We start from the raw sequence: 26,387 nt of genomic DNA, 5'->3' as shown, positions 1-26,387 counted from the left end.
GCTTTGCAGGGGTTCCTGCTGTGGTTTGTGTTTGTAGCCCTTGGCTGCCTGGAGAAATACTCCTGATTCTTGCCTCTGATGTGTGTGAGTTGGTGTGTGTGTGCCAGTTTCTGATCGCGAGCATTCCTCTCAAGTCTCTCACTTCCGTCCTTTGATGTTAGCTTTATCTGAAGCCCTCATAAAGAGCAGCAGCGTCTCCTGCATATGAAGGTTTTTAGCAGGATGCTTTAGCTTTCAGCCTCCTGTTTGCTGCAGCATCTTCACACCAACTGTGGAAAAACAGAGAGCTATAAATAACATGACCTACTCAAAACTCACAGCTTTAACAAATGCACAAAAAAAATAAAAATCCCTCCAGCGTCTCGGTTTGTCGGTGTTTCTCCTCTCAGACACACAGATTTGATCCCACTGTTCTTGAATGCACTGTAACCAAAAAAGAAAAGCGTTTATGATGATTTTATTCTGGCATGTTAAACCAGGCATGGCATCCTCATGTGGCCGCCCACATGTCAGCGGACACAAAGAGCAGGCGTGTTGCTGCAGATGGTAAATCAGCATGGTGTAAATTCAGCTTTTGCATGAGCTGCCCCCGCACCAACCCGCCATCCACTCATGGTGTTAAACCTCACACATACTTTACATCTGAGGCAAGGTTTTCTTTCACTTCTGTCCATGCTGTGCAAGCATGCTTCATACAGGACTTTTTTAATGCAAAAAAATCACTTTTTTTTAATAAATGAAGGAAAATCCAGCTTTTAATTTGAGTCATTATTAAGCAGTGAAAACAAATCCCTCAGGAAATATTTAAATATTTTTTTTCTTACAAGCTCACTTTCAGAAAGCCATGTTTTACCAGTTGGGCAGCTCTTTATATCGACACACACTCTGTCAAGATTCTTCAGGGCCCACAGCATCACACATCCTCCACCCTGCTTTACATTGGACATGAGGTTCTTCCCCAGATTTCCATCCTTTTTGTTTGTTAAAGTGTGTGTGTGTGTGTGTGTGGGGGGGGGGGGGGTGTGTGTGTGTTGTTGAGACACCCGATCTTAGTCAACATTTTGAGTTAAATTGCACATTTATGTTTATAACAGAGATAGAAAAGGCAAATTTGTTTTCATCCTGTGCCGATAAATGTAGGAAAGTTTAACATGTGCAGTCTTGTTTACTTTATTTTGTCATGTTTTGCTTCGGTTTTATTTCAGTGTGATCCAAATATAACTGTCTCTATCACATGAAAATCTAGGTTTTGCAGCCTTTTTTTGACAAACATTCAGCAATTTAATAAAAAATATACTAAATTGACTAAATGTCACAAATGAAAATGAGAGGAAAGAAGAAAATATCAGCATGAGAATAGTTACCAATTTCCTGCAGCCCCAGGCTGAACCAAGCAGTTTGAACCAAAACTTTCCCACAAGATAAAACTTCTGCTTTTAGACACACTCACACTTTTAATGTATGGGTTATCTTCACAGAAAGGCTGCAGGCTTCGTCTCGGTTTTACTTTTATTTTGCATTTCATCTTTGGAGCATGAATTTTTCATGCATCTTAATGTCATGATTGGTCTGCTCTATTGTTGGTATGTTTAACGTTGCTGTTGCATTAAGAAAGGCAAAAAAATTCACTCCTTGAACTTTTTCACACAACTGAAACGTTATTTTATGAAGATTTTATGATGTAGAAACACAAAGTGGTGCACAACTGTGGAGTGGTGGTAAATGTTACATGATTTGTTTTAGATTTTTTACTAAAGTTATACATTTAGATGTTTATTTACCCTAAGACACCTAAATGAAATCCAGTCCAACTATTTGAAATGCATAGAAATACAAACTTGCAATCCCAAAGTCTATCAAATGGATAACAGAGAGATGAAAATTGTTTTAAATATTGTAATCACTGGCATTTTTCTCTCTAAAAATGCTGTGGAAAGGTTCAAACGCTGCCAGATTTAAGTTTAAATATCTAGCGCTTGTGTGGACAAAACATTGTTGTGCTGCAGAAAAATTAATGTTTCAAAAGCTTTTCTCAATTTTTGCACAAAAATATGTAAAAAAAAAAATATCAGTGTGCAAATATAACAATCAGCTCTGCATAAAGATGTTTAACTCAGAGGCTGGTCTGCAGTCATTTTTGAATGTTTTAAATGAGAATCAGGACTAAATGTTTGTTCAGACGGATGTAAGAAAGTAAAAACCTCGTTATCATTCCTACAAACAGAGGATCTGATCTCCTTCAGTCCTCATTTTCTACTTTATTTAGAAAATAACGACTCCAGATGTGCAGGCAAATATTGGTCAGCTGAAAGTAATGATTTATGGTAAATAATATCTTTTATGACACTTCTCGCATAACCCATTCCCCGTGTGATTTAAGCAGATTTCTTTAAAGCTTTCATTAGGTTTCAAAACTGTTAAGACTCGTAGCTCATCTCTGAGACTGTGACCCCCTGCTGGGTAACGGCACTCTCGACTGGTTTAATTGTAGCTGGGAGCTATGAGCAAAGCTGAATCACACACACACACACACACACACACACACACACACACACACACACACACACACACACACACACACACACATGCGCGCGCACACACACACACTCATTATGAGCTCATCATTGTTGGTTTTTCCTGCAGCAGTGATGAATGACAGCAGTCCTAGTGTTGATGAGCCAACAGCCTTGCTGTGGTCCTGCTTTTAAAAAACAGATCTCATTAAGTTAAAAGTTTTGTAATTTTAGCTAAACAAACATTTTCAATGGACCAAACTAGAGTCCTAATTCAAGCTATTAACAGTAATTGCTCTCTACTACCTTTTATTTTTTTATTTACAGTTAATAACTTGGGAGTTGTTGCATTTTTTCACTAAAAAAAGTGTTTTCCATGTTGAGAAAAAAATCAATTTGTCAATTTATCTACATTTCCCATAAAGAATCACCACAGAAACCAGCTTAAGGATCAGGCTGCAGTTGATATATTGTCTTAAAGCCCGTTGAAACACTAACAAACTGCTCCACATACTGTAGGCTTAACCTCTGTGACCTCGTGTGCTTAGTCAGGTTGTGGGCGTTTGCTGCGACGCATAGCTGACTCCTGAGCTGCCCCACCTCGTATGGCAGCTGTGCCTCGTCAGCTCCGCTGGGTTAAGAGCTGCTTACTGGGAGAGAAGCCCCTCTCGGTTCAGAAAGATGTTTTTCATGACTGGTTGTGTGCAGGCAGAGGATGGAGATGGCAAAAAGCCTTTGCGCCCAATTAGAGATGCACAAGTTGAGTCTTAAAACTGAAAGCTCTGTGGGAATATTTTCACATCTTCTGATTTGGTTCTTTAAACTTTTTTTTAAATTTTTTTTTAGCTCTTGAGTTGATAGACGTAAACATCAGCTGAGTGAGTGTGGCGCGTCGCTGCTTTTTCACCGCAGGAAGCAGTGAGCCTTGTAGAAAACCTGAGGTGAATGAGAGGAAGTATTACACAATAGGAAGTGCCACGTGCTTTCTGAAAGTCTGTTTGCTCTGTAAGGACTTAGAAACTCTTTAATTAGCTCCATATCTATGATGCAGGCTGTAAAACGTACCACTCCTGCTAGCTTAGTGCAGAACTTCCTGGTTATATTTCCTTGTTCTGATTTTTCTGCACTTAAATGAAAAGCGAAAAGGCATCTGCTGAGTTTTTTTTTTGGTGTTTAGGAATAAAACGACTTTAGATCTTGTGTTATTTCTGTTTTTAAGACATTTATTTCATCTTCTTGGTTGAGTTTAATGTTTTGGCCTCTCTTTCAGAGGCTGACCTCTGCTGGAAGGACTGTCCACTCAGGGGCCACCTCCCAGGCCAGGCTTCCCTGCTCCTGCATAACTCCACTGCTGGTAAGTCCCTCCGCTGATCCCCTCTCTCCTCTTTCTGTCACACTGACTTTAATATCGCCTTGCAAAGGTTTTATACTCTTTAAACCTTCTTGCATTTGTTTTCAACCATTTTTAAGGGGATTTAATGAATAAAAATAAAAAACAAGCCATGAAAGTAAAAATAAGACAAATATATAGCATTCTTAAAAAAGTACCTTATTTATAAGCTGATTAAGAGTGGCCTTAAATGCATGAAAAGAAACCATTTCCTTCAGCTTTAAGTCTTCCTGCAGTTGATTCCAATTTGACAGAGCAGCAAATTGTAAGGATTTTTTTTAACCTTATTGAATATCAGACACAGTTAATAAATTTATTAATGCAAGTGGTTCATAATTGAGAAGGAAAATGATTCAGTCTAAAAAACATGGAGTGTAGTATACATCTAACTGATCACACTCGGTATGTCTGTGCGTCCTTAAAACTCTTAAAATGTTCTAAATTTATTAAAGAAAAGGTAAGCCGGCCTTAAATACGTTCATAACAGCTCTTAAAAACATTTAATCTCGGATATTCTATGTAGGATTTTTCTCGCTGGACCTTTTTATAAGGTAAAAGTTTGAGTTGTGACTTGAAGCAGTTGAGGCTACCGCTAGCTGCTAATATACCCTTGCTAGCTAACTAGCTAGCCAAAAAGAGCCACAGCTACCGCTAGCTGCTAATATACCCTTGCTAGCTAACTAGCTAGCCAAAAAGAGCCACAGCTACCGCTACCGTTTCTCTCAAAGCAGCATTTAGTGCAACACGAACTCAGAAGTAACAAGTTTTGTGGATTTTATATACTATTGTCAAGCACCAGTCTTTCCTATTAAAGAACTTCATACATGTGTCTAAATCATCTTTTGTACGTTTCTGTTGTGATGTAGCTCTTAAATTTTAGTTTGTGAAACATCAGCTTTCATCTGTTCATGCATTAATAATTTCTACCTGAAAGAACTTCCCTGTTGTTTCCATGTATGCATTTTATTAGTAAATGCAAATTTTAACCGATAAACTATTTCTGTGCTGTTATCTTGTATAAATCTACTTTTATTTGTTTGTGTAGCTGTTTATAACCAAACACGCAGCTCTGTCGCGTCCTGATTTGAATAGACCGCATTGCGTAAATGATTGTGTGTTTATTCCTGCTTTTTTCCCCTCCCTATTGTTCCAAACAGCTTAGCTCATGGAGCATGTGGTGGCTATGAATGAATAGGAGATTTTGTTTAAAGTTGACCTGGTTATTATTTTAGTTTATTCTTTTTCCCAGTCAGAGATTTCCACTCTGACGTCAGCTCAGAGCAGTTTAGGTTTTGGTTATGGTTGCCTCACAACAGCGTCGGAAATTTACATCATTTGGTTTGACTTGATTTGCTGCAGAAGTTGAAGACGTTCAGATTCAAGTAGTTTCATGAGAACAAGTCACATTTGAGTGGGAAGTTGTTCCCTGTCCTTCACAGTATCACATAGAAATACATAGGCAGATTCACCTGTTTCCCATTAAATATCCCTTTAGCACCACCTCATAATGCTACATGTTCAGATGTTTGATCAACAAGTATTCATTTATGATACTTTTTGTTTTTAGGTGCTCAGCATTCAAAGCCTCATAAGCACAAATACTGCTCTTGATAAACATTCTCATTTCTATTGTGATTTTTTCTGCACACAGTAACTGAATTTAATCATATTTCTAATTTATTGATATCTATTAATCTCACTATAGAAAATAGTAAAGCTAATAGACACAACAATATGGACAGTTTTAGGAGTTTTTAAACATTTTGAATTGGAAATTATTGTGAAAATGATAAATCAAAAATTCTTTAAGAAATTTAATTAAGATAAATAACTCGTCTATCAATTTATTTATTCTATTATTCAACAATGTTGTCCATCCAGTAACGCTACTTTCCTTTCGTCCTGACAGGCTACCTTAATTTACTGTATCCCTGACTAACTTTTTTTTTTTTTTAACTTTTTTTTTAAATCACTTCATGGATTTTATTTTATTATTTAATACAATATTTTATTACTCATGGATTTTATTTTAAATAATAAAATAAAATCCATGAGCGATTTTATTTTATTTTTATTTTTTTTACTTTTTGCCTCCTAGCTTTTGATTCAGCCCACCACATTGTTTTACCAAACACTTAAACATTTTGCAGTAAAACAGTTCCACAAGGCTCTATTTTAGGTCAGACACTTTTTAAAAAAAATTTAATTTTTGTTTTTTTAAACTGAATTTGCTTTAATATTTAATTCCTTGTTTTTGGACTTTTATGAAATGAAGGTATTATTGATCACTCACTGTGATTTAAAGGGGGTGTATCTTTCAGTATTATACACTTTAACTGATGTAAATTTGTACAACTTTCCCCCCAAAATAGTAAAATGGTTCTTACTTAACAAAATGAACAGATATTACTTGTTTTTTATTCATTTTAAAGCACTTTCTGTTGTCCTTGTTGTTTAAAAGTCCTTAATAAATAAACACGCAGGTAATAATTGATAAAATATAACCTTAAATTGTGGACTGGGACATTGTTTCACACTAGTATGAATTAATAACTTAAACAAGGAGGCAACAGCGTCTCTGAGTTAAATTACAACCTGGGTTATCTAAACAGCATCACCTTATCTCATTGAAGTTTGAAGTTTTTCATGATTATCAGCACAGATACAGGCATTATGCAAGGTAGCCTTTGGTGTGTTTATGCTTATTATGGGCTTAATGTGCTGCAGTGTGGGAGTGTGTGTAAAGCCGGCTGAGGAAAGGAAATGTATTGTTGACCATAAAAAGGAGTTGAGTAATGTAGGTGCTCCCGGCTTCCTGTTTCCCCATCAAGGCCAACATGTTTATGTAGCCAGAGGGCAAAAGGTCACAGTTGACCCAAAAGTACTGCTCCATGTCGGTGTGCTGGGAAAAAAAAATTATAGGACTTATTTTTTATGAGTAATATTTGTCTGTTTTGATGCTTCCCATCAGTTTTCATTTCTGCACTGAAACATGATTCCAACTTTTTTTCATGTCAGAACTAAAAATTTAACTAGAACTTTTTACAGGTTTTTTTAATAAAACATGAACAAACATTTACAAAACATTCATGGCAGCCAAGCGTTGCTATGGTGACCAAGCTTTGAAAGTGGAGCCTGGAAAACGGTAGCGAAGGAAGGAGGGAAGAATGGATGAACAAATGGATAGATAAAATAATGAATGGATGGATGGACAAACAGACGAATGATTGGATGGATGAATAAATGGACAAACAGATGAACAGTTGGATGGATGAATGAATGTGTGAACGGACAGATGGCTGGATGAATATTTGGATACCTGGATGAATGAATAAATGAACAGAGATATGGATGAATAAGTGGACAAACGGATGAATGGTTGAATGAATATGTGGGCGAACAATTGGATGGATGAATGAGTGTGTGAACGGACAGATGCCTGGATGAATAATTGGATACCTGGATGAATGAATAAATGAAGAGACGGATGGATGAATAAATGGACGGACAGATGGATGGATGAATAAATGAACAGATAGATGTATAAGTGGATGGACAGTTGGATGGATGAATGTGTAGGTAGACAAATGGGTGGATGAATGAGTGAATAGGCTTCACAGGGATTGGTGGACTGACTAATTGGTGGTTGAATGAATTTGTGAACAGGTACCCAGACTGGATGGATGGATGGACGGATGGATGGACAAAGTGAAAGAGCAGGAAAATACTTAGTTTCCCAGCCTGCGTAGGAACTCTGTCCAAACCCATCCTGTCATGTCTCTGTTTGCATGTCTCCCCATCCTTGTTGTATTTTCCCTCTTTGTCTCCTTGGAAATTGTTACCATGACACACAGCTGCCATCTGATTGGCCAATGCCGACTCCTGGAACGCTGCAGCGTTCTGACAGCGACGCCTCAGGTGCTGCTCGGCTGACACACTCAGTCAGTGTTCGCCCGTGTATGACCTGGCTTTATAGGCTAATGACGAGCTCATACCCATTCACTGAAATGGGCCGGATGAATGGAGAGCTGTTTGACGGAGCGCGACCCTGTGGCGGTACACACGGAGCAGATAGGTGGTGCATTATGCATGGAGGATGGAGCTTAGTTAATGCAGCAGCCTGTGTGAATAGATGCAGGCTGGATTAGGTTTGTAAGCCAAAGGGGAGGCGTGGACGGTGTCGAGGTGACGCTTTTCTTCGTCTGTGTATCTGGGTCAACACTGCCCCCAGCTGGTGAAAACCTGAACTGCTTTTTCTGAGAAAAAATAATTAGATTTTTATTTTCAAATAATTCTGTCCTAGTCATTGACGGTGTTAAAAAAATAGGATGGGAGATATGAAAAGGAGAAAATGTAGTCATTAAAGCATAATAAAACGTTGCAGATCTTGACTCAGCAGATGGGCTCCACACTGTAATCTGAGACGATACGTCTGAGTGCATGTAATATGTAGAGTGGCTTGTTATGTCAGCTAAAAGCTCCTAGCGTCTCCTCGCTAATCAATTATTTATGCCACTGGGGGATTGACACCGTGTAACTTCCTGTCCAGGTTTCTGGAAGAAGCTCGCAGGCTGCCAGTCATTCCTACAGCAGGAACACTGTTAGAGGCTGAAATACCCTCGAAAAAGGTCAAAAACGTGTTAAAATTTAATATGCAGGATGTTGTGTGTTAGTTATCCTGAAATGGCTCAATGTGAGCTCTGGATGGAGTTCAGGGACGATGCATCATGACTTGACCTTTAAATAAAAGGTCAGAACAGGGTTACTATACAAAAGTATTTTCTTTCTGTAGACAAATATTAATTTTTTTTTACATACGCCAAATAAAAAATGCACTTTTTTTTCCACTACCTGAAGTTAAATTGGACAAATCTTCTCTTGTTTTAGGTCAGTTAGAATTACTAAAAACATTTCTATTTGCTAAATACCACAATAATGATAGAATTTATCAGAGATTTATTTCTGATAAATTATTTCAGTGCCGAATCAAAACATGTGACAAAGAAACTTTGTTGTAGAAATGGAAATAATGAATGTTTTGTTTTCTGTGGCTGGATAAACAACTTATTATCAACTGGTTGCTGTAAAACCAAAGCAGGAAGACTGTAACAATAATTAGTTATTTGCTTTTATATCAACAAGTCATATTGTTACTAAATTCACCAATTTTATTGCATGTTTTCCTGATATCAAGCAGCCCTAATCTCAGTAATCGTATGTGATTCCCTCCTTTCCTCAATCTTGGTTTCCTCAGGTTTCCTCAATCGCCTTTTCCTCCTTAGGATACATATATAAAGCCAATAATTTGTTGTAAACTATGGTATTTATGGAGGAAACAATTTGTTATTGAAATAATTGTCAATTAATTTAGTAATTGTTTGTTCTGTAGCTAGAGTTAAAAGATTGCGGAAAGAACACACTCAGAGGATTAATCAAAACTGCACAAAAATGTACATTTTGCATTTAAAATAATAAGTCTTTAAATATGTAAGTGGCATTGTTTTACCCTCACCCTATTATAATTCTGCAAAACAAAAAAATCCTATTAATCACCTTTTGCTATTCAATTATTAATCTGTTAATCCAAAAGATAATCAACAGATAAGCCCTACGCTGTGTTCATGTTAAGTCGAGGAGAAAAGCCTCAGCTTTTCTCATGTTAGAAATATTTCTATTCCATCTTAGTCAGGAAACTGTTTATTTACTGATTCACAGAAGGGACTGAATTATTTATGTTTTTCTAATATTGTGTAAAAAGTTCTTAGATGAAAAATCTGCTGAATATGCCAGTTTTTTTAAATCCAATTGATCGTCAGAAAAATCAATAACTAAAATAATTGTTGCAGCCTGGTAGACCTTGTATGTGCCAGGAAAAAAAAAACACTTTGAGTTCTGGAAATTTCTCCTGTGAAAGGTAACTTTGTTATAAGTTTTTAATTTTTATTTTGTCTTTATTTGTTGGTGGGTATTTAGAAAAAGGTCTATGAAGTCGCCAATGATCTGGGTTTGTGTTTGGGAGTGGTTCCTGTCTTTGCAGTTCCCATCCTCCAGATGGCGCCAGTGTCCAACTTAAATGCAGTGACATCTCAATCTGCTCTCCATCACTTCAAAACCGTCTCCGTGCCCCACCCAAAATCCTGCTTGAGTAAAAACTAAAGTAAAAAACAAACATCCAACATGATCTTCATTAATTTTCCCTGAGATTTAATCATAAACTTCGTATAATTCTGATTCGAGTTGTGGTCCAGAGGTTCTGTGATGTTGGTGATTCACAGTCAGAAGGTCAGTCGAGTAACGATGGCTCGGGGCTGATTGTGCAGAAGAATGGGAGATGTGTGTGAATGGGTTGAGGAGGCAGCCGCCTGAGGGACGCTGCGCTCAGGAGGGCCTCAGTGAGTCGATGCGCCTTCCTTAATGACTTCCCAGAAAGGAGTCAGAGGACTCTCAAGGACAGGGCGAGGAGGGGCTTCGTCTGGAACCAGACGCTCGACTAAAGGAGCAGGAAACTTCATAGAATCACCACAACAGTCAACACAGAACAAGATATTTAATTTGTCTGATTGCAGAAGCTTGTAGTGTTCTGTGAATCCATTGATCTGAGTTTTAACCATCCACCCCGTCAGCAGCTTCCTGTGTGTTTTTTTTTTTTTTTTTTAACGTGGTAAAGTGTTGGAGAGGCGCTAAGAGCCTCTCTCATTGAGCTCAGTTTCAATAGAGCCGGCGCTTTCGCAGACTTGTGTATTCGCCTGTTTCCATGGTTTCCATCTTTCATCAGGTGCCGTCCCATAAAAAAGGGAACAGGCGAAAGCTGAAGATGAGGCGCTCCGGCTTTCATCCTCCCGTCTGATCCGCCTCAGCCGGGTTCTTGTGCCCATTTATTCTTTCCTGTGACTCGGTTCACGGTGGCGGCGGCGGTGATGTGGCGCTGGAGGGATATTTTTAGCCGCCAGTGAAGTCATCGGAGTAAGATGACACAGCTGACGCCGGATGTCACCTCCAGATTAGTTGATGCCGCTCAGGTCTGCAGGGAACTGTCTGGGTGGAAGATTGAGAGCAGAGCGCTTCGGGGTTCAGACACGGAAAAATCCAGAGTTTCATTCAAGGAATTATAGTCTGGATTAAAACAGAGTTGGAAAAATGCTATTATATCCATCCATTTTAACAGTTTCTAAATTATCCATCCATCTGTTCATCCAACCGTCCATCTGTTCATCCGTCAGTCCATCCATCAATCTGTTCATCCAACCGTCCGTCCATTAAATATTCTCCACATTGTACCAGACTTCAGATTATTTACATTTAAACACTTCATGTACTTATAACTGATATATTTATTTTTAACATGCCTCGTCATGTAGCTCTGTGAATTTAAAATCAGCTGCACTTTTATTTTGACTTTTTTTTATTCCCATGTATTTTACAGATTCTTTCAGTTCAGTGTTTTTATTGTTATGTTTTGTGGTTGATTGTTGCCCTTTGGAGATCATTGTTGTTAAAATCTTTTATTGAACGATCACTCTTTCATTCATTATTCCTTCTCATAATTCCTTCTTTGCCATCTAAATTTTGGTTCCATATTTAAAGGTTTATTAATAAAGTACTTTTATTCGGGAAAAGCATGAACTTCTGCGGTGAAAAATATGTGGGGACTCTTCAGTTTGTTTACGGGAGTGCAGAGGCGTGGCCATGAAGAAATCAACCACATAAACAAATAGAGACCCCCTCGTAAACCCCGTTCTGCTGCCTCTCCTTTTGCCCTCGGAGCCATGTTTGGTCAGCTGGGGAAGGGGTGAGGAGAAACTGTGTCCGGTGGGGGTCTGTTGGGGGGGTTGGCTCTATTCAGGAAGTGCTCCTCCATTTTCTGCCTGTCGAATCAGGGCAGCGTCAGAACGGCGAGCTCCGGCGGGTCCGGGGTCCGGCCGACTGGACTAATGCGATGTGGCGTGTCACCCAGGGAATCTAGGTCAAGTTTAAAGCCGCCCCGCCTCTGCCGCAGTGCAACGCCCCTCGAACCCCTCCCCCGCCCACCCATTTAAAAAAATTTATTTCTCCCTTGCATCTTCACCTCACTTCACCTGCATCAGGGTTAAATAATTCATTCATTCAAGCAGCAGCAGCAGCAGCAATGGAGTTCTTCCTACACTAAAACCGATTCCCTCCGCCGGTCCACGGCGGCTCCCGCGTGACGCCCCAGGCTCGCTGTGACTGGAAGAAGGGAGGGCGTTGTTGTGGTTTTTCTTCCCCCCTCCTCCATAGTAAGGCAGCAGGGCACGTGTATCCTCATGCTGCAGCTGAGTAGTGGAATGTCAGCAGTATCCCTGGCTGGATTCAGACAGCCTGCCGCAGTGCTCGGTGTCAGCTGCTGCTAAGGGATGGTGGGTGGGGGGGTTGGGTGCAGTCTGGGAAGGGGAAGACGTTTAAAATTAGTGCCATGTAGGGGTCAGACTGCTGCATGGGCGTGGCTCGGAGCAACTCCACATACTAAATGTATTTATTTTGTAGCTGATAATATAACTGGGTGAGTTGCTTTACTACTTTTAATTATTTAAATCAGACTTCTGCTGAGCTGCACAGAAAAATCCACTCACATTAAATCACCTCTGGAATTAAATATTCCTGACTTAATCCCCCCCTCCTCCTCCGTTTTTTTTTTTTGGCACATTACCTCATCTGTATTAATGTATTCCTGTGCTCCGACTTCCTACTACTACTGTACTCACTCCTCACCCCGCTGCTCGCCGCTGATTGGCTGCTGCCGTGTTTTTCAATGGCTCCAAATTTTTTTTGACTCCATGGATACAGCGAGCTGTCGGGTAGATTGGCTCTGTCCAATAGGAGGGCTGCGCGGGCTCCGGCTCGTCTCATTCTGCTCCTGGCCGCCCTCGCTCTCTGCGAGCACGCGATGCACAGTGGGGGGGTTCAAAACAACAACAAGGCTGTCGCCGGGCGCCGTGTCCCTGGGATGCTGAGGGACGACGCCCCTTGATTTATCCCCCCCCCAAAAAAAAAGCAACTTAGTTTGGATTAATTGTCAGAAATAGACTGGTTGTTGATTATAGAAATACATTAAAACATGCAAATAAACAAATGCATTCTTTTTTTAATTTAAGAAAATAAACATTTTATTGCCTAAAATGCAATAACATACGATTCCTTAGCCATTAGTAGCAAAAGAAGGCATCTGCAGCCAGAAAAAATACTCTAAGGCAAATTTTTTTTGGATTAACCAGTTAATAACTGGATAGTAAAAAGTGCAGAATTTGAACTGGGTGAAGGTGAAACTATGCTACTTGAGTTCTGGGTAGAACATGCATATAAAGTTTTCTTTTACTAATATTTCAGTTGAAAAATGTATATATTTCCTGTACAGTTTTGGTTTAATTACTTCTCTGAGTATGTTGTTTAATCAAATTGACATTTTTAAAATCTCTACTCTCCAGTTAATGTTTGATCAACTACTAAATTAGATTGTTTCAGTAATCGATTAATCATGAATAATCCAATTACTCAGTCTTGTTTCTTTCATCATAAAGTTTGCATAAACTACAAAGTCGTTTATTAGTCTTTACTTTTGTAACTTAAAATTCAACCAGAGAATCATTTTTGAGAATGAAAGACTGTGAAATGTCCCAATTTAGTCTGAAGATTCTCTTTTAGACTCAGAAAAACAGCCACTCAAATCCCTGTCCTTAAATGACCTAATTTCAAATGGCGCAGGGGAGCGGCGGAGCCGGGTGCTACCAGGCTGGCGGTGCCCCCCGCCGCAGCCGGCTGGCAGAGCGACCGGAGTCTGAGCTCCAGTCAGCCGGCGGCGGCAGAGAGGTGGCAGCAGAGCACCAGAGGAAGGATGGCATCACTGCGTAGGGCGAGGTCTGTGACAGCTCTCTTCTGAGGCTGCATCAGGTGCTGCTTTCTGACAGCCGGTGAGGTGCCGGCGTGACGGCACAGTCAGACATTCAGGTCACATTAGTGGAAGGTAAACGGGACGGGGCAGGTGGGTCTCTGCAGGTGGTCTCAAAATTTTGAGGAGGAAGCAGTCCAAGTAACGTGTTGATGTAGAGGAAGATAAAATGGCTTTCAAAGTATTTATTAAACTACAAAACACTTGTTAGTAGTTGATTGTGTTTTGAAAAAAAATCTAGAGTTGAAGGAGATTTGATATGTAAAATTCAAGTTTTGCACATTTTTGTGATTCCATTTTGGTCTCAATTGCTTCTAAAAACATTCAATAATTTTTTTGACAATAAGTTAAATGTTTTTAGGTGTCTGGAAAATAAGCCCCTTCAAAAACCTCCTGATTGTTCAGTCACATTGCGCCGTTACCTAGCAACCCAAGACGAACTCCAGCAGGTTTGGTCAGCTGGTTTCACCAGTACAATGGCTGCTGGAAAACATTATTATAATGTCATAATTATAATTTTTACAATTTTTTTTCCATTTGATTTAATTTGCCAAATAAATCTTTGGCAAAGGATTTCTCTTTTACCGAAGACAAAAGAGAAACCTGCTGACAACTAAAATCTGACGTCCCTCACATTTTGTGAGGTTTTCATGTCGTTTCCGTCAGTGATTCTTGGTTCATCGCCACCACAGGCGAGGAGGGGAAAAGGTTTTTCAAAAGATTTGGTTTCTATGACACAGTGCAGTGTGAAAGCGAACCGCACCAGATGTAACAAATGTTGATCCTGAATCAAACCGAGTCTACCAGACGATCAGCTGTGAAAACTCCCTAAGAATAAATACTTGAGCTCAGGTGTCACCGCATTAAATTTCTTCATTTGCTATTTTTCCTGACTTTGAAAGTGAAAACAAAAAGCACGACCTACTGCCATGATTTAGGATGGAAGAATCCACGCACCCCACCCTTCCCCGCTCCTGCTCTACGCATCTCATGCATTTTAAAACCACCTCGTCTCACCCCTCTGCTACTGACTGCTGAGTGCGTACCTTGCTCTGTCGCAGCACCTCCCTGTCGTTCAGGATTACCTGCAGTGGCATGATCTCGTCCTCAGTCAGTCACTATGGCTTTTTACCTGCCACTCATCTCAGGTGAGACCCATCGTCCCAGCCCATCGCCTAGTGCATCCTGCCTGTCTCCGCCCTGTCAGCAGGGGTTAAATCTGTCGCCGGCGGTGGAGCCGGATGTTGTTTCTCCAAACAAACTCTTCCCCACTCCTGGCTTGACACACATCTGTTGACCTTTGCCTGTGAGAAACATCAACTTCCTTCTCTGTAGGAGCCAGTGGATCAACATAGCAGAGAGCAGCGCGAGCCTGTCACTTCAGGTTGTACAACTTCGGTTGAGACATACATTGTGGATTGCATAAACCGTATACAGCATGTGTGGGTGGACTGTAGGAGGAAAGTAGACGCAGACTGTCTGCTAAAGCTGTGGAAGTCGAGTTTTCCTTTATTCCTGTTCCTTAAAGGTCCTTTTCAGTTCAGCACCGACCAGGTCTGACAGAAAAGAGCACAACATGCTTTATAGCAGAGTTACACTCATTCCAATGAGGTTTGCTTGTCAGATTAAAAGTGCCTTTTGAAAATAACTGGTGCTAAGCATTACTTTTATTGAGCCCACATTCAACTTTTTTTTGTTTTGGTTTGGTTTTATTGAATCCTAAATGTCGTGTGTTCATTAGCTGCAAGAGGAAAATCATCTTAATTAACAGGAATAAAAGGTTCAGTCTGGAATTAATCTACATAATGTGCTTCACTTAGTGAATTGAGTTGCTGAAATAATATTCTAATTTATTGAATGGGTCTGTGTATGTTGATTTATTGCCTAGGTGAACTTACTTCAGCACTCAATCTTCTTGCATTAAGTCCTGTATTCAGCATCGGATGAAATGAGGTTTTATGGCACCATTTTGTTTAAAAGCACTCGCACAGTTTCAGTAGAAAAGTAAAAAATTTAAATATCTGTAACATTATCTAATTGTTTTAATATCAAACATTTCTGAAACAAGTTTTACCTTAATAAAAGTGATGGTTGAGGCCCCATTGGTTTTCACATCTTCAATGTTGGTGTTTTTTTAAATCTGCAAAGCCAGTATTTTCCTCTAAGTTTGAGAAAATGTAGCAATGTTCTTGCCAGTAAACATCATGAAATCATGACAGTATGATGACCTTAGATAAAAATATAATAATCCATAAAGATGATTATTTAAACTTTGCTTTAGATAATCATGTAGAATAAAACGGAAATGGAGCTGATGCAGCGCACACACCATCAATCTGAAAGTAAAGTTAATTGGTTTATTGTTTTGTGGAAATTTAAAAGGCAAATATTTTGCACAAAAAAATCTTGGGAATTTGAGTCTGGAAAAATTCAGTTTTGCAGTGGAGTCCTTTCTTGTAAGTAAATATAACTTTGGAAATAAACTTTAGTATCATATATATATCTGATAATAAGATGTTTGCTGAATGCTTCAGTATTTCTGATGTTTTCTGCAAAATCTGCAGGGTGTTGCGTGTAAATTTTTTGTGTCAAACATTAGACTGACTGCACAAGAGATGAACAGGTATTGGTTTGATCCTCTTTAAAACAGTTTTTCGAAGATTCATCTCTGCTGACAGTTTAACTATTTAATTGGACATTATTTGGTGGAGTAAAAAGCTTCATGCTGCATGTGTGAACTCGGATCAGAAGTCTGATCCCTGTGGACGATGGTGATTTTTGCATACTGCTGCCTGTAAATGCTTCTCAAATGCTGGGAAGAAGCTTAGCAAAGCAGAAAAACTCAGCTTTTGTTTTATTTTTGGGGCTTACTGGTTTGACATCTGCTTGGTGAGAAGTTGAGTGCAGGAAACGCACAGCGGGCCGGGGTCCAAGGGGAGCTTGGGGTGCCTATGAGCGGTGGGCACATCTGGGGATCTGCTGAGTTCATACAGGCATCAGAGCGGTGAAGCAGAGCCGGAATGAGGCGAACGGGATGCAGCAGAGCATCGACACCTGCTCATCACATTCACTGCTGCATTCCTCCATTGATTTCTCTCTCTCCTTCAACAGGTATCATAACATGGGGAACCTACTGAAAGTCCTGACATGCACAGATCTGGAACAGGAGCCCAATTTCTTCCTTGATTTTGAAAGTGAGTTTCTTTACGAGTAATTGCTCCCACTGCAGATATCGATCACATGAATATGTTTCCATAACATTATCAACCCCTAACTTTTTTTTTTTTTTTCACACACCGATTTATCTCTTACACAAGTTCCTCCCGGCAGCGAAAGATTCGGCTTCAGCTCTAGAGCTGCTGCACTTTTCCATCAACCTGCTATTTTCCACTGCAGTGTGTGTGCAGAATATCAATGGGAGCCCCCAACCCCCCAAATCTAAAGCACTGAAGTTCAGCTGCTGCATAGCCTAAGGCCCCTGAACACAGCTTGAACCTGCGCTACACTTGGCAAACCGAGAGACTCTGTGATACCTTGGGAGAAAAATCCTTCCTTGAAAAGCTCAGTTTTTATAATAAAAGAGCTTCACATTTTTTACATTTCAGCAAACGATTTGATGCAGCTCTGTCGAGGAAAGCTGCTAGATTGTATGTTAATCCTGACTTTGTTTGCAAATGAAATTAATGAGCGGTGAAGAGATCATCTCAGGTGATTCAGAGTGTTGTGTGTGTTTGGATCCAATGGAAAGCGTTAGTATTCTGCTCTGTATTCAGAGCCACAGGGTGTACACGAGTCCATTTGTCTCATCTTATCTTCCTCCGTTTTCTGCCGCTCAGCCTGGAAAATGGGCGGTGTCAAAAAGAGATTATTTCTGCTTACTTTCATTTGCATAATTGGGGAAATGTTTATTAAACTTTCTATGATAGCTGACGATTTGATGTTCTTTGAAACTCTTTATAACGGGTCAGGATGTGAATATGAATCAGAAACTTGTGCTGTTTCTTTGCAGATGCGCAGCCCACAGAAGCAGAGCGAGAGGTGTGGGACCAGGTGGATGTGGTGCTGAAGGACGCCAAAGCGATCCTGGATGAACTGCAGGCCTATAAAGGAGCAGGGCAGGAAATCAGAGAGGTGCAGATGTTACTGTAATCCACCTGAATACACTGCAAAAACACAACATTTTATCAAGTTTCTAGTGAAAATACCTTACAAAACTAACTTATAAGTAACTTTTCAGATCGTTTTAAGTAAATAATTATTGAATATTTATAGAAGTTGCTAGTTTCATTGATATTTTTGCCACGTTATAATGAACTTATCAATATTAGGAGAAGCAGATGGCAGATGATAAGAGGATGGCTGGAGATAAATTCAGGGCAATACTGTAAGAAAACTGAAAGGCTTTAATCAGGGATGTCCAAAGTGTGGTTCACGGGTCATTTGTGGCCCTTCGAATGATTTACAAATGGTACATATTTTTCTGACCAACACAAGAAGTTCAGAAGTTCCAGCTGAGGATAGTTTAAGATAATTAATCCTAAAATTTTCTTGTCTTTTAACAAATCCAAGGGCCTTTTATGTTTTGAATCAAGCATGAATTAGATCTGTTTTCTACAACCCTCAAACCACTTTGTTTCTTTTAATAAAAGTGTTAAATGTATTGTTGAACTTGTAAAGTAAAAAAAAAAAAAATCACAGTGAAATACATTTTGCATTTGTATTTACAAATGAAATGTTTGTAACTGCTGCAAATGATTTGATCCTGGACTGGAGGTTCAACCTTTCAGCAGAAGAACAACCCTAAACATTCAAACAGAGATGCATATATTCAGGATTTTTTTTTTGGCCCAGTCAAAGTCCAGACCTAAATCCAGTTGATAATCTTTGGTGATCTTTAGAAATTCTCCATCCGGTCTGGTTAACTTTTGCTGTTTTTCAAAGACGAATTGTGATAAATTTCAGTCTGTATATGTGCAAAGCTGTTAGTCGAACCCAAAAAAGGCCCCTGCAGCTGTAATTACAGTGAAAGTAACACAAGTGTAATTACTTATGCTTGGCGTTGGATACAAGTGTATGCCACACTTTTCAGATGTTATTTTTCCAAATGATCCATTATATTCCTTTCACTTTGTAGTTTGCATCGCCCTGTTTTGGTGTTACACACAAAATCTCAATAAAATACCTTAAAGTTCCGGCTTCTAACAGCTAAATAAAAAGTTAAAGGTTTATGAATATATTTGTAATGTACAAAAATAAGATTATTTTATTTATTTATTTTAGTTTAAAAAACACAGGTAACTAGTAGGTCAAGCAAAAACAAGTAAAAAGAACTAAAAAGAAGAAAATTATAAGCTCACCACTACTTTAATGTTTGAAAAGGAGTAGGAAGAAGTGAACACTTAAGTTTCTAAATATAGTTTATCCTGACAGTCAGTTGCATATTTTACATTACAAAACAAATAGAAAAATCGAGAGCTATGTCCTAGTCCAGGGATTTTCTTTGAAGACTCCAGAGACTTGAAAATGCAAAACCTAAACTCCTTTCTAGTGCACAAAGCAAAACTTGTCTACTTCCTCGCAGTGTTTCAATAAACGTATACAGCAGAAACATTTTCATTTAGATCATTTGAAACTCTAAACATTTGATTTGCATGCTTCTGATTGTTTGGTTTAAATGTTTTTAAACCTATTGCCATACGAAACTTTAAATCATTGTTTTTTTTTTTTCCTGCAGGCAATCCAGAATCCAAGCGATGATGCCTTGCAGGAACAGGCGTGGGCAGCTGTGGTTCCCTTGGTGGGAAAACTGAAGAAGTTCTACGAGTTCTCCCAGAGATTAGGTAACTAACTTCTGTTTCTGGTAGGAGAGCAACAATGATATCGCTGGTTTACCCTGAAGCAATCTCAGGTGTGCTCTGGTATTTTCCCTCAAGGGAGACATATTGTGCAAAATTCAGATTTTGCGCATTTTTGTACTTCCATTTGTGTCCACTGCTTTTTTTAAAAATCGCCCAGTTGTGTTTTGGCAATAAGTTCATGTGTTTTTGGTGTCTGGAAAATAACCCAGAAGGAAAAAACCTTCTGAATGTAGTACAAAACAGCAGACACTGCTCCTCACCTAGCAACTGTAACGAAGCTCAGTTTGTTACCTAGCAACCAACATGTTTGACCATCTGGTTTTACCACCATATGCGCCGTACAATGGCTGCTGGAAAAGACAAGTGTTTTGTTGATGACTTACCATTCAGAAACCACTTGCTGCATTCTTGTTGGTTGTGCAGGAGGCTCCACTTCTGCTTCTCATAGATGTACGTTTGTGTTATTGTACATTTGTTTGCAGCCATTTTTACGTGTGAGTGTAAATGTTGAGTTGGGGAGGCGTGGCCAGTACCGATTTAAAGTGACAAGATGGCCTAAAACAGTTTATCCTGAAAGGAGATCAAAATATCAGACCAGACTGAAATCTTAAGAATGATTTTGTGCGAAAAATGTAATGAGCCTGTTTTGTTTAGCTCGTAGCCCAATCCTAACCTGTTCAAGGAAGCATAATGGATCACCTTTAAACTCCTGCTGATGTTTGTGACTTAGTTGGAACTTCTTTTATCTTTGCTTTTTCTTTTCTTTTATTTTTTTGCACCATTTTCATAAATTATTGGCTGAACATGTCTACCTATATCCATGCAACATTACCCTAGCCTCTTTTCTGTGGCTTTGATAAGCCTCCATGCATTTGCATTGTTTATTAGTTCATTTCTTGTGTGGGAGGGGGCTACAGCGTGTTTAATTAGCACAGAATCAAGGAGTCGAGGGGGGTTGGCTTTCTGCTCCATGGTCTTCTTTTGACCCTCTATGTGAGGAGGGGGGCGGAGCCTGTCACGCCTCGGTAGCATCAACCCCGGGACGGCGGGGTTTTCAATGGGAGCAGTGGGCGGCGGCAGCCTGACGGCGGCTGTTATGTAACAAAGTAGGTCATCTCTCAGCGTCGGCTGCTGCTCTAATTCACTGTCTTGGCTCCTGGCTTCAGGGTCCGTGTCGGCCTGGCGTCTTGACTTATCCACATGAAGATGAACGTCTACTACAGAGCCGGACCGTTCAGAAGAGCCGCTTATGTAATGGGCGGCTTTGCTTTTCAAACAAATGAGTCCATCTTTAAACAAAAATAAATGCAGAATAATCAGAGAACTGCAGCAGGAGTCAGTTTTGAGATGTTTTCAGTGCAGAAAGTGAAAATCTTACATTTTGTTGACTTAATTGTTGGGAAACATCAAAATTTTATCCATCTTGTTCCAAAAATCAGGGGTCTGCACTCATAACTAATCCTTTAAAACATAGATATAGTGACAAATTCGGCCGTTCCATCCATCAATTAAATATTTTCACATTGTACCATACTTTGTAATATTTGCAATTTAAAAATTAAAAATGACTTTCTCAACAAACGATAGTTTCTAAATGGATTTCAGAGATTATTAATATTTATAATCGATACTTTTCAAAATAAGAGCCTCAGATGATTCCTCAGGGCTCATTATTTAACCTATTAATGTTTTTCTCTTAAAATAAAAAACACTCAATATTTCATAGGCTAAATTTCTACATTATTGAAGCATCACCAGTGATTCAATTGACAGTTTATGTTGGCCTTTCAAAATAAAGTGCAGAGAGACTAATCAAGACAAAAGTGAAGCATTTCTGTGCTTTAGTTATTCCCAAACTAAACATGTTAGGTCTTAACTGTTAATGAAATGGTAGGTATGGTGGCATCATCTGGATATCTTGAAATTTTAAACGTTTGCTTTCTTGTGAATTATTGTGAAAATTCAAGCAAAACCAAAAAATCCCTGCACTTTTCCCATGCATAATTGTGAGTTTATTGCAAATTTTTCACGAAAAGGGTGAAACATGTTTGTTCTAAGAGACATTTTACTCCCACCTGTAGGTGGCAGTATTTCTTACTTCTACTAAACAGCTGCCTCAGCTTTACTTTGTCGAGTTATAATCCATAATAATGATGCCGTGGGTAATAAAGTCGTATTTACCATCATACATAAGTCCATTCACAAAGACAATCGCAAAATCCTGAAGGGACTGACGAGATGTTAATTATTATTTAATTTTAAGAATTTATTTATATTTTAACAGCTTAACGGGTTTTATCAGTAGATTCTGGTACAACTGCTCCTGTAGGAAAATTCATGATTTTGATTTGGCCCAAAAGGAAAATGAATTTGACTCTCCTGTCAGGCATGTGATGGTCATTTCATTACTTTGTGTTTCTGGTGAATGAAGGTGGTGCTTCTTTTCTGAAGAACAGTCATATCAGCATCTACCTTCCCGTAAAGTTTCGATCTCTGAAAATAAAGATCAGACATGCTCAGATCCTCCTCGCCTGCTCCGCTATGACCTGATGAGATCAGACATCCCTCCCCCATCTCTCTGTCTCTCTCTCTCCCCGTCTCGCCAACGTTTTGGAGCGCCGCGTTTCCGACGGCACTAAAAGCAGCTCCGCTCTAACTTCTGTTTTGACTGGGACGCAGACGAGGGAGGAGGGAAAAAAACTGCACCACTCTGGCCATTTTTAATCAGCCGCTCGGCTGCAAACGCCATCCCAAGCAGATGGTAGTCATTACCGGATGGCAGACGCGCTCAGTTCACCGCTGCGGCCCTGCCAGCTCTCAGCCCGTCTCCTGAAAGTCCTCTTACCCCCGTTATCTTAAGTAGAGCCGTGTCTGAATCTGGGTCATGTTGACATGAGCATCGTGATTGGTGATCATAACGAACTGTAAAATATACTTGGAATAAATCAGTTTAAATTGAATTTGCTACAACGGTGCCTGGGTTACGTCGCTGTTGAAGCTTTGAGACTGAACTCAAAACCCCGTCTGCGTCTATAAATAAAATTCCCTCTGGGTTCCCTTCATGTGAAGAAGACATGTTTGTATAATATTACTCTCCTTTGGAAGTTCTCAGTTGAATCTCCCTTAATGTGTTTTTCATTTCCCGCCCGGCCCTCCTCATGCCTCCCTAATTATCTGACCATGGGTATGTAATGTCAAGGCATGGCACAGTCAAAACAATGACTGTAATCCTGCTTGAATGACATCATGCCATCCCCTCCTCCCTTCTTATTTCCATGCCAATAAGATAATTAGTCCCATGTCTCATCTGCATCTGAACGGGAGAGGCCCTGCACCCCGTCTTCCTGCCTCTGGCCTCTGGGCAATTTCACCGCTGGCCCAGAATCAGGATGCTTCAGCCGGCTGACGCTTCGGGAACTTTACCGGGATCCACTCTGACACTTGTTCCTTGACCTCAAACAAAGACGACAGGAGATCATTCCTTGCTTTAACTTTTATCCCTTTGAGTCTTGAGAGTAAAATTTAGGATGATGTTTGCATTTGTGAAGTTTTAGGTTGTATTTTTGGGGGGTAAATTTAGCAATGTGGGGAGATGTCCTGCGGAGAGGACATCTGTTGCTGTGGGGATTCATTTTTTTTGGCAGCAGCTTCAGTTTGCATCCACTTGTCCCCTTAGAGAGTGACGCTTCTCTGCAGAGTTAAGCGTGTCTGTTTTCCTCTTGGTGAATAATTTAGTCATTTTCATATCACAAAGAGGTGTTATAAATAAGTTTTCTTTTATGTCTCAAACCGCTGCATATTTAGATATGCAGGCATGCGTCTCATGTCTGCATATTTAGAAGTTCTGTAAATCAATTAAAAAATTTTTTTTTATCAGATTAAACACCCTCTAGGGCTGTGGTTAATCATGGTTAATGCACGTTTTCACAAAATGTGTCAGAAAAAGTTTTAACTTTCCTAAACCGAACATCTCAGTTTTTCAGATCCAGGAATGCTTAAAAGAAGTAAATTTGTTTCAAACGTAATTTAGAAATGCTAAACATAAGCTGGTTGTTTGCAATAAGTAACTCTATGCTACCTTCCTTTTATCCAAAAGTTTTAGTTTTTCTTTGATCTAAGTAACCAAAATAGGTAACGTGATTAATCTGCATATATAGTAATAAAACGTTTTTGATTAATTGCATTAATATTGCTGGCTCTAATATTTAGCTTCTGTAGTCGTTAGCTTTGCACTCGAATGGAAAAAGGTACAAAGTTCAGCTCCACTACTTGTTTGAGAACCTTCTCTTGGTTGTTTTTTGTGAGAATAAACGTCTTTAAATGTGTTTTTCTCTGACAGAAGCGGCGTTGCACAGCCTGCTGGGTGCTCTGACCAACGAGACGTACAGCGACCCGACCCAGCACCTGGAGCGGGAACAGGCGCTGGCGAAGCAGTTCGCTGAGATCCTGCACTTCACCCTGCGCTTTGACGAGCTGAAGGTTCGACCGTTTCTGCCTATGACTTTGTACACACTCAGTACGATCTTAATAAAACAAATATTTCTCCCACATCGTTAAAATATAACATTTTACACACGGGATGGGTTTCATAAAAGTTTACCTCCACGTACACCTAATTAATTACACCACTGACCATTGTTTTTAACATGCCAAACCCATAGGGGGCAGTGTAGTGCCAACACCTGTGTCAGCCAAGCAGATTGTAACTTCCTGTTAGGAATGGGCTCTTTGCACCTCAGCTTCCGCGTTCGGGGTAAAGCGGCTCGATTGTTTCCGATCCAATACAAATATCATTTACATTAGGTGCTTGCAGTGCTTGGCCAAGGTTTGTACATCAATCCGAAGCCCCAACAAGTCAGCTGGAGAAAGGTTTTAAGATGTTCGCCTCGTTATACATTCACTGACACGAAGGTGAGTTTTACTTAAACTTTGTGGCTAACATTAACGTTAGCTTATGCTAGTAGGCAATATTCTCGGACATTGTTCTTGTAAAATGTGCTATTTAAGTATCTAAACATTCTAACGGACAATGTTTTTACCTAATTTTCAAGTATATTATGTGTGTTTATTGTCGTTAGTGTCACAGACTAACGGGGAGGTTACGGTTCGGACTTTTTACTTACGAAGCCTGACGGAGCTCAACAAGCCTCATAGCTTGACAGTAGCGCAGCTCTGGTGTCAGAGATCTGGTTCAGCTGTTCAGGTTCAAAGTTGCTGCTTTTAGAAAAATATGACCGTGTTGCTTCATGTCTCCGTGTTATTTCGTTTTATTACCTTTGCATGTTTCTTGTGAAGAGCTCAGATAGGACGGTGTTTACAGCAGTATGTACAGGCGGCTCGGCTGTCTGGCTCTGGTCTGCTCTCTGGTTCCCATAAACTCTTTCAGGCTGAATACAGAAGTGATTCCATGGAAATAACTCAGGGAGGCTCCTTTATTTATCATCCGTATCCCCGGTAGTTTTAGGCTGATCCGGAGTGAAGTGAAGGCTGCAAACTTTGCTGTGCGGCGTTAGCTGGTAGCGACAGATATTTACAAGCCATCTTCTTAATTCAGGATCGCTTGGAAATTAACGAAAACTTAAAAGCCCATTATATTAGGAAGACAACAATGTTAATAGTATTGTTTTTTTGCATCTGAAATATGACTTGGTCTTTTCTACCAGTCATGGTAACTCAAAGCGGAAAAAAGTGAGCCGCATTAGCTCCTGGAGATGTGACGTCAACGCCTTAGGTGCAAAGAGCCCATTAACCGTGGAACTAGCAGGTTAATTTGTGTGGACAGTTGAAATACTTTTAAAAAGTGTTAATGGAATATAAATTTAATAAAACACAAGACGATGTCGACTGGAAACATGTCGATGAGGCTACATTGGTGCATTATTTATCACAGACTGTAATACCCCAAATCTCTATTTTTCCATGTAGACACACAGATACAAATGCAGAGTTTTCTCAGGTTTCCTCTTTGGTTTGAGGATTTTATCCTATATATTCTGTAGTTTTCTCATTTCTGGAGAAACTTTACTTCTAGCAAAACTTGCAGTCGTAACTTGAAGTGGTTGAGGCTACCAGTAACTAACTAGCTTTTTTTTTTTTATGTCCATCGTCGGTCTGCCGGATGCCATTAGTTCACTTCTGTTGCCAACCCACAGGATTTATTCATCTGTGATTTTCTTTTGTATATTTCTGTAGTGATACAAATCTTAAATTTCATTCCGAATGGTCTTAAAAGTCTTAATTGGTGAGTTTGTGAAACCTGCAGAAACTCTGATTAAACTGAGGCCAAAATGCTTAAAATTTATTAGTTTTCCCAGATATACGTGTGGATTAGGCCTAAGATCAAACGCTCACCTTTCACTCATCACTAATGTTTGCTTTATTCTGCTGCGACACAAACAAGTTGACTTTTGGGAGTCTGAGGGTTGGAAATTGTCCTAATCCTGCTCTTGCTTCTGAGTGTGTCGTGTTTCTGTAAGCGATCAAGTGAGGAATCTGGCCTCTAATCAGCCGCAGAGTGCTAATGAAACGCTGTTCAAAGTCTCACACATCAAGCGTAGGTGTCGCTCAAATGCCCATTGTAACGACACGTAATCCCGAACTCGTTTGCTCTTCACTCCGAGACGCAAACGGCTCCCCGACTCCCCGAGGCGACACCCCAATTAGTACCCACCACCCAGCCTGGCAAGATAAAACATGAAGATGGGGGGTGCAAGGTGGCATGCCTG

At 39.8% G+C, this 26,387-nt stretch overlaps 1 protein-coding gene across 1 annotated transcript in view; it reads left to right on the top strand.

The window, feature by feature from the left end:
- Positions 1 to 26,387, top strand: part of cyribb (CYFIP related Rac1 interactor Bb) — a 43,605-nt gene that overhangs the window by 8,664 nt on the left and 8,554 nt on the right. Inside the window, exons 2-6 of the mRNA XM_088001203.1 lie at positions 3,784 to 3,867; positions 16,916 to 16,998; positions 17,814 to 17,935; positions 19,539 to 19,644; positions 24,002 to 24,141. Of these exons, the coding sequence (XP_087857329.1) occupies positions 16,926 to 16,998; positions 17,814 to 17,935; positions 19,539 to 19,644; positions 24,002 to 24,141 (441 nt within the window). The 5' untranslated portion in view covers positions 3,784 to 3,867; positions 16,916 to 16,925. The remainder of the gene's footprint in view (positions 1 to 3,783; positions 3,868 to 16,915; positions 16,999 to 17,813; positions 17,936 to 19,538; positions 19,645 to 24,001; positions 24,142 to 26,387) is intronic.

This window comes from Poecilia mexicana, unplaced genomic scaffold (genome assembly GCF_051168715.1).
Source record: "Poecilia mexicana isolate PSO_F unplaced genomic scaffold, ASM5116871v1 scaffold_20, whole genome shotgun sequence".
NCBI lineage: Eukaryota > Metazoa > Chordata > Actinopteri > Cyprinodontiformes > Poeciliidae > Poecilia > Poecilia mexicana.
Note: the sequence above shows the minus strand (reverse complement) of the source record. Positions and strands in the feature narration are given on the sequence as shown.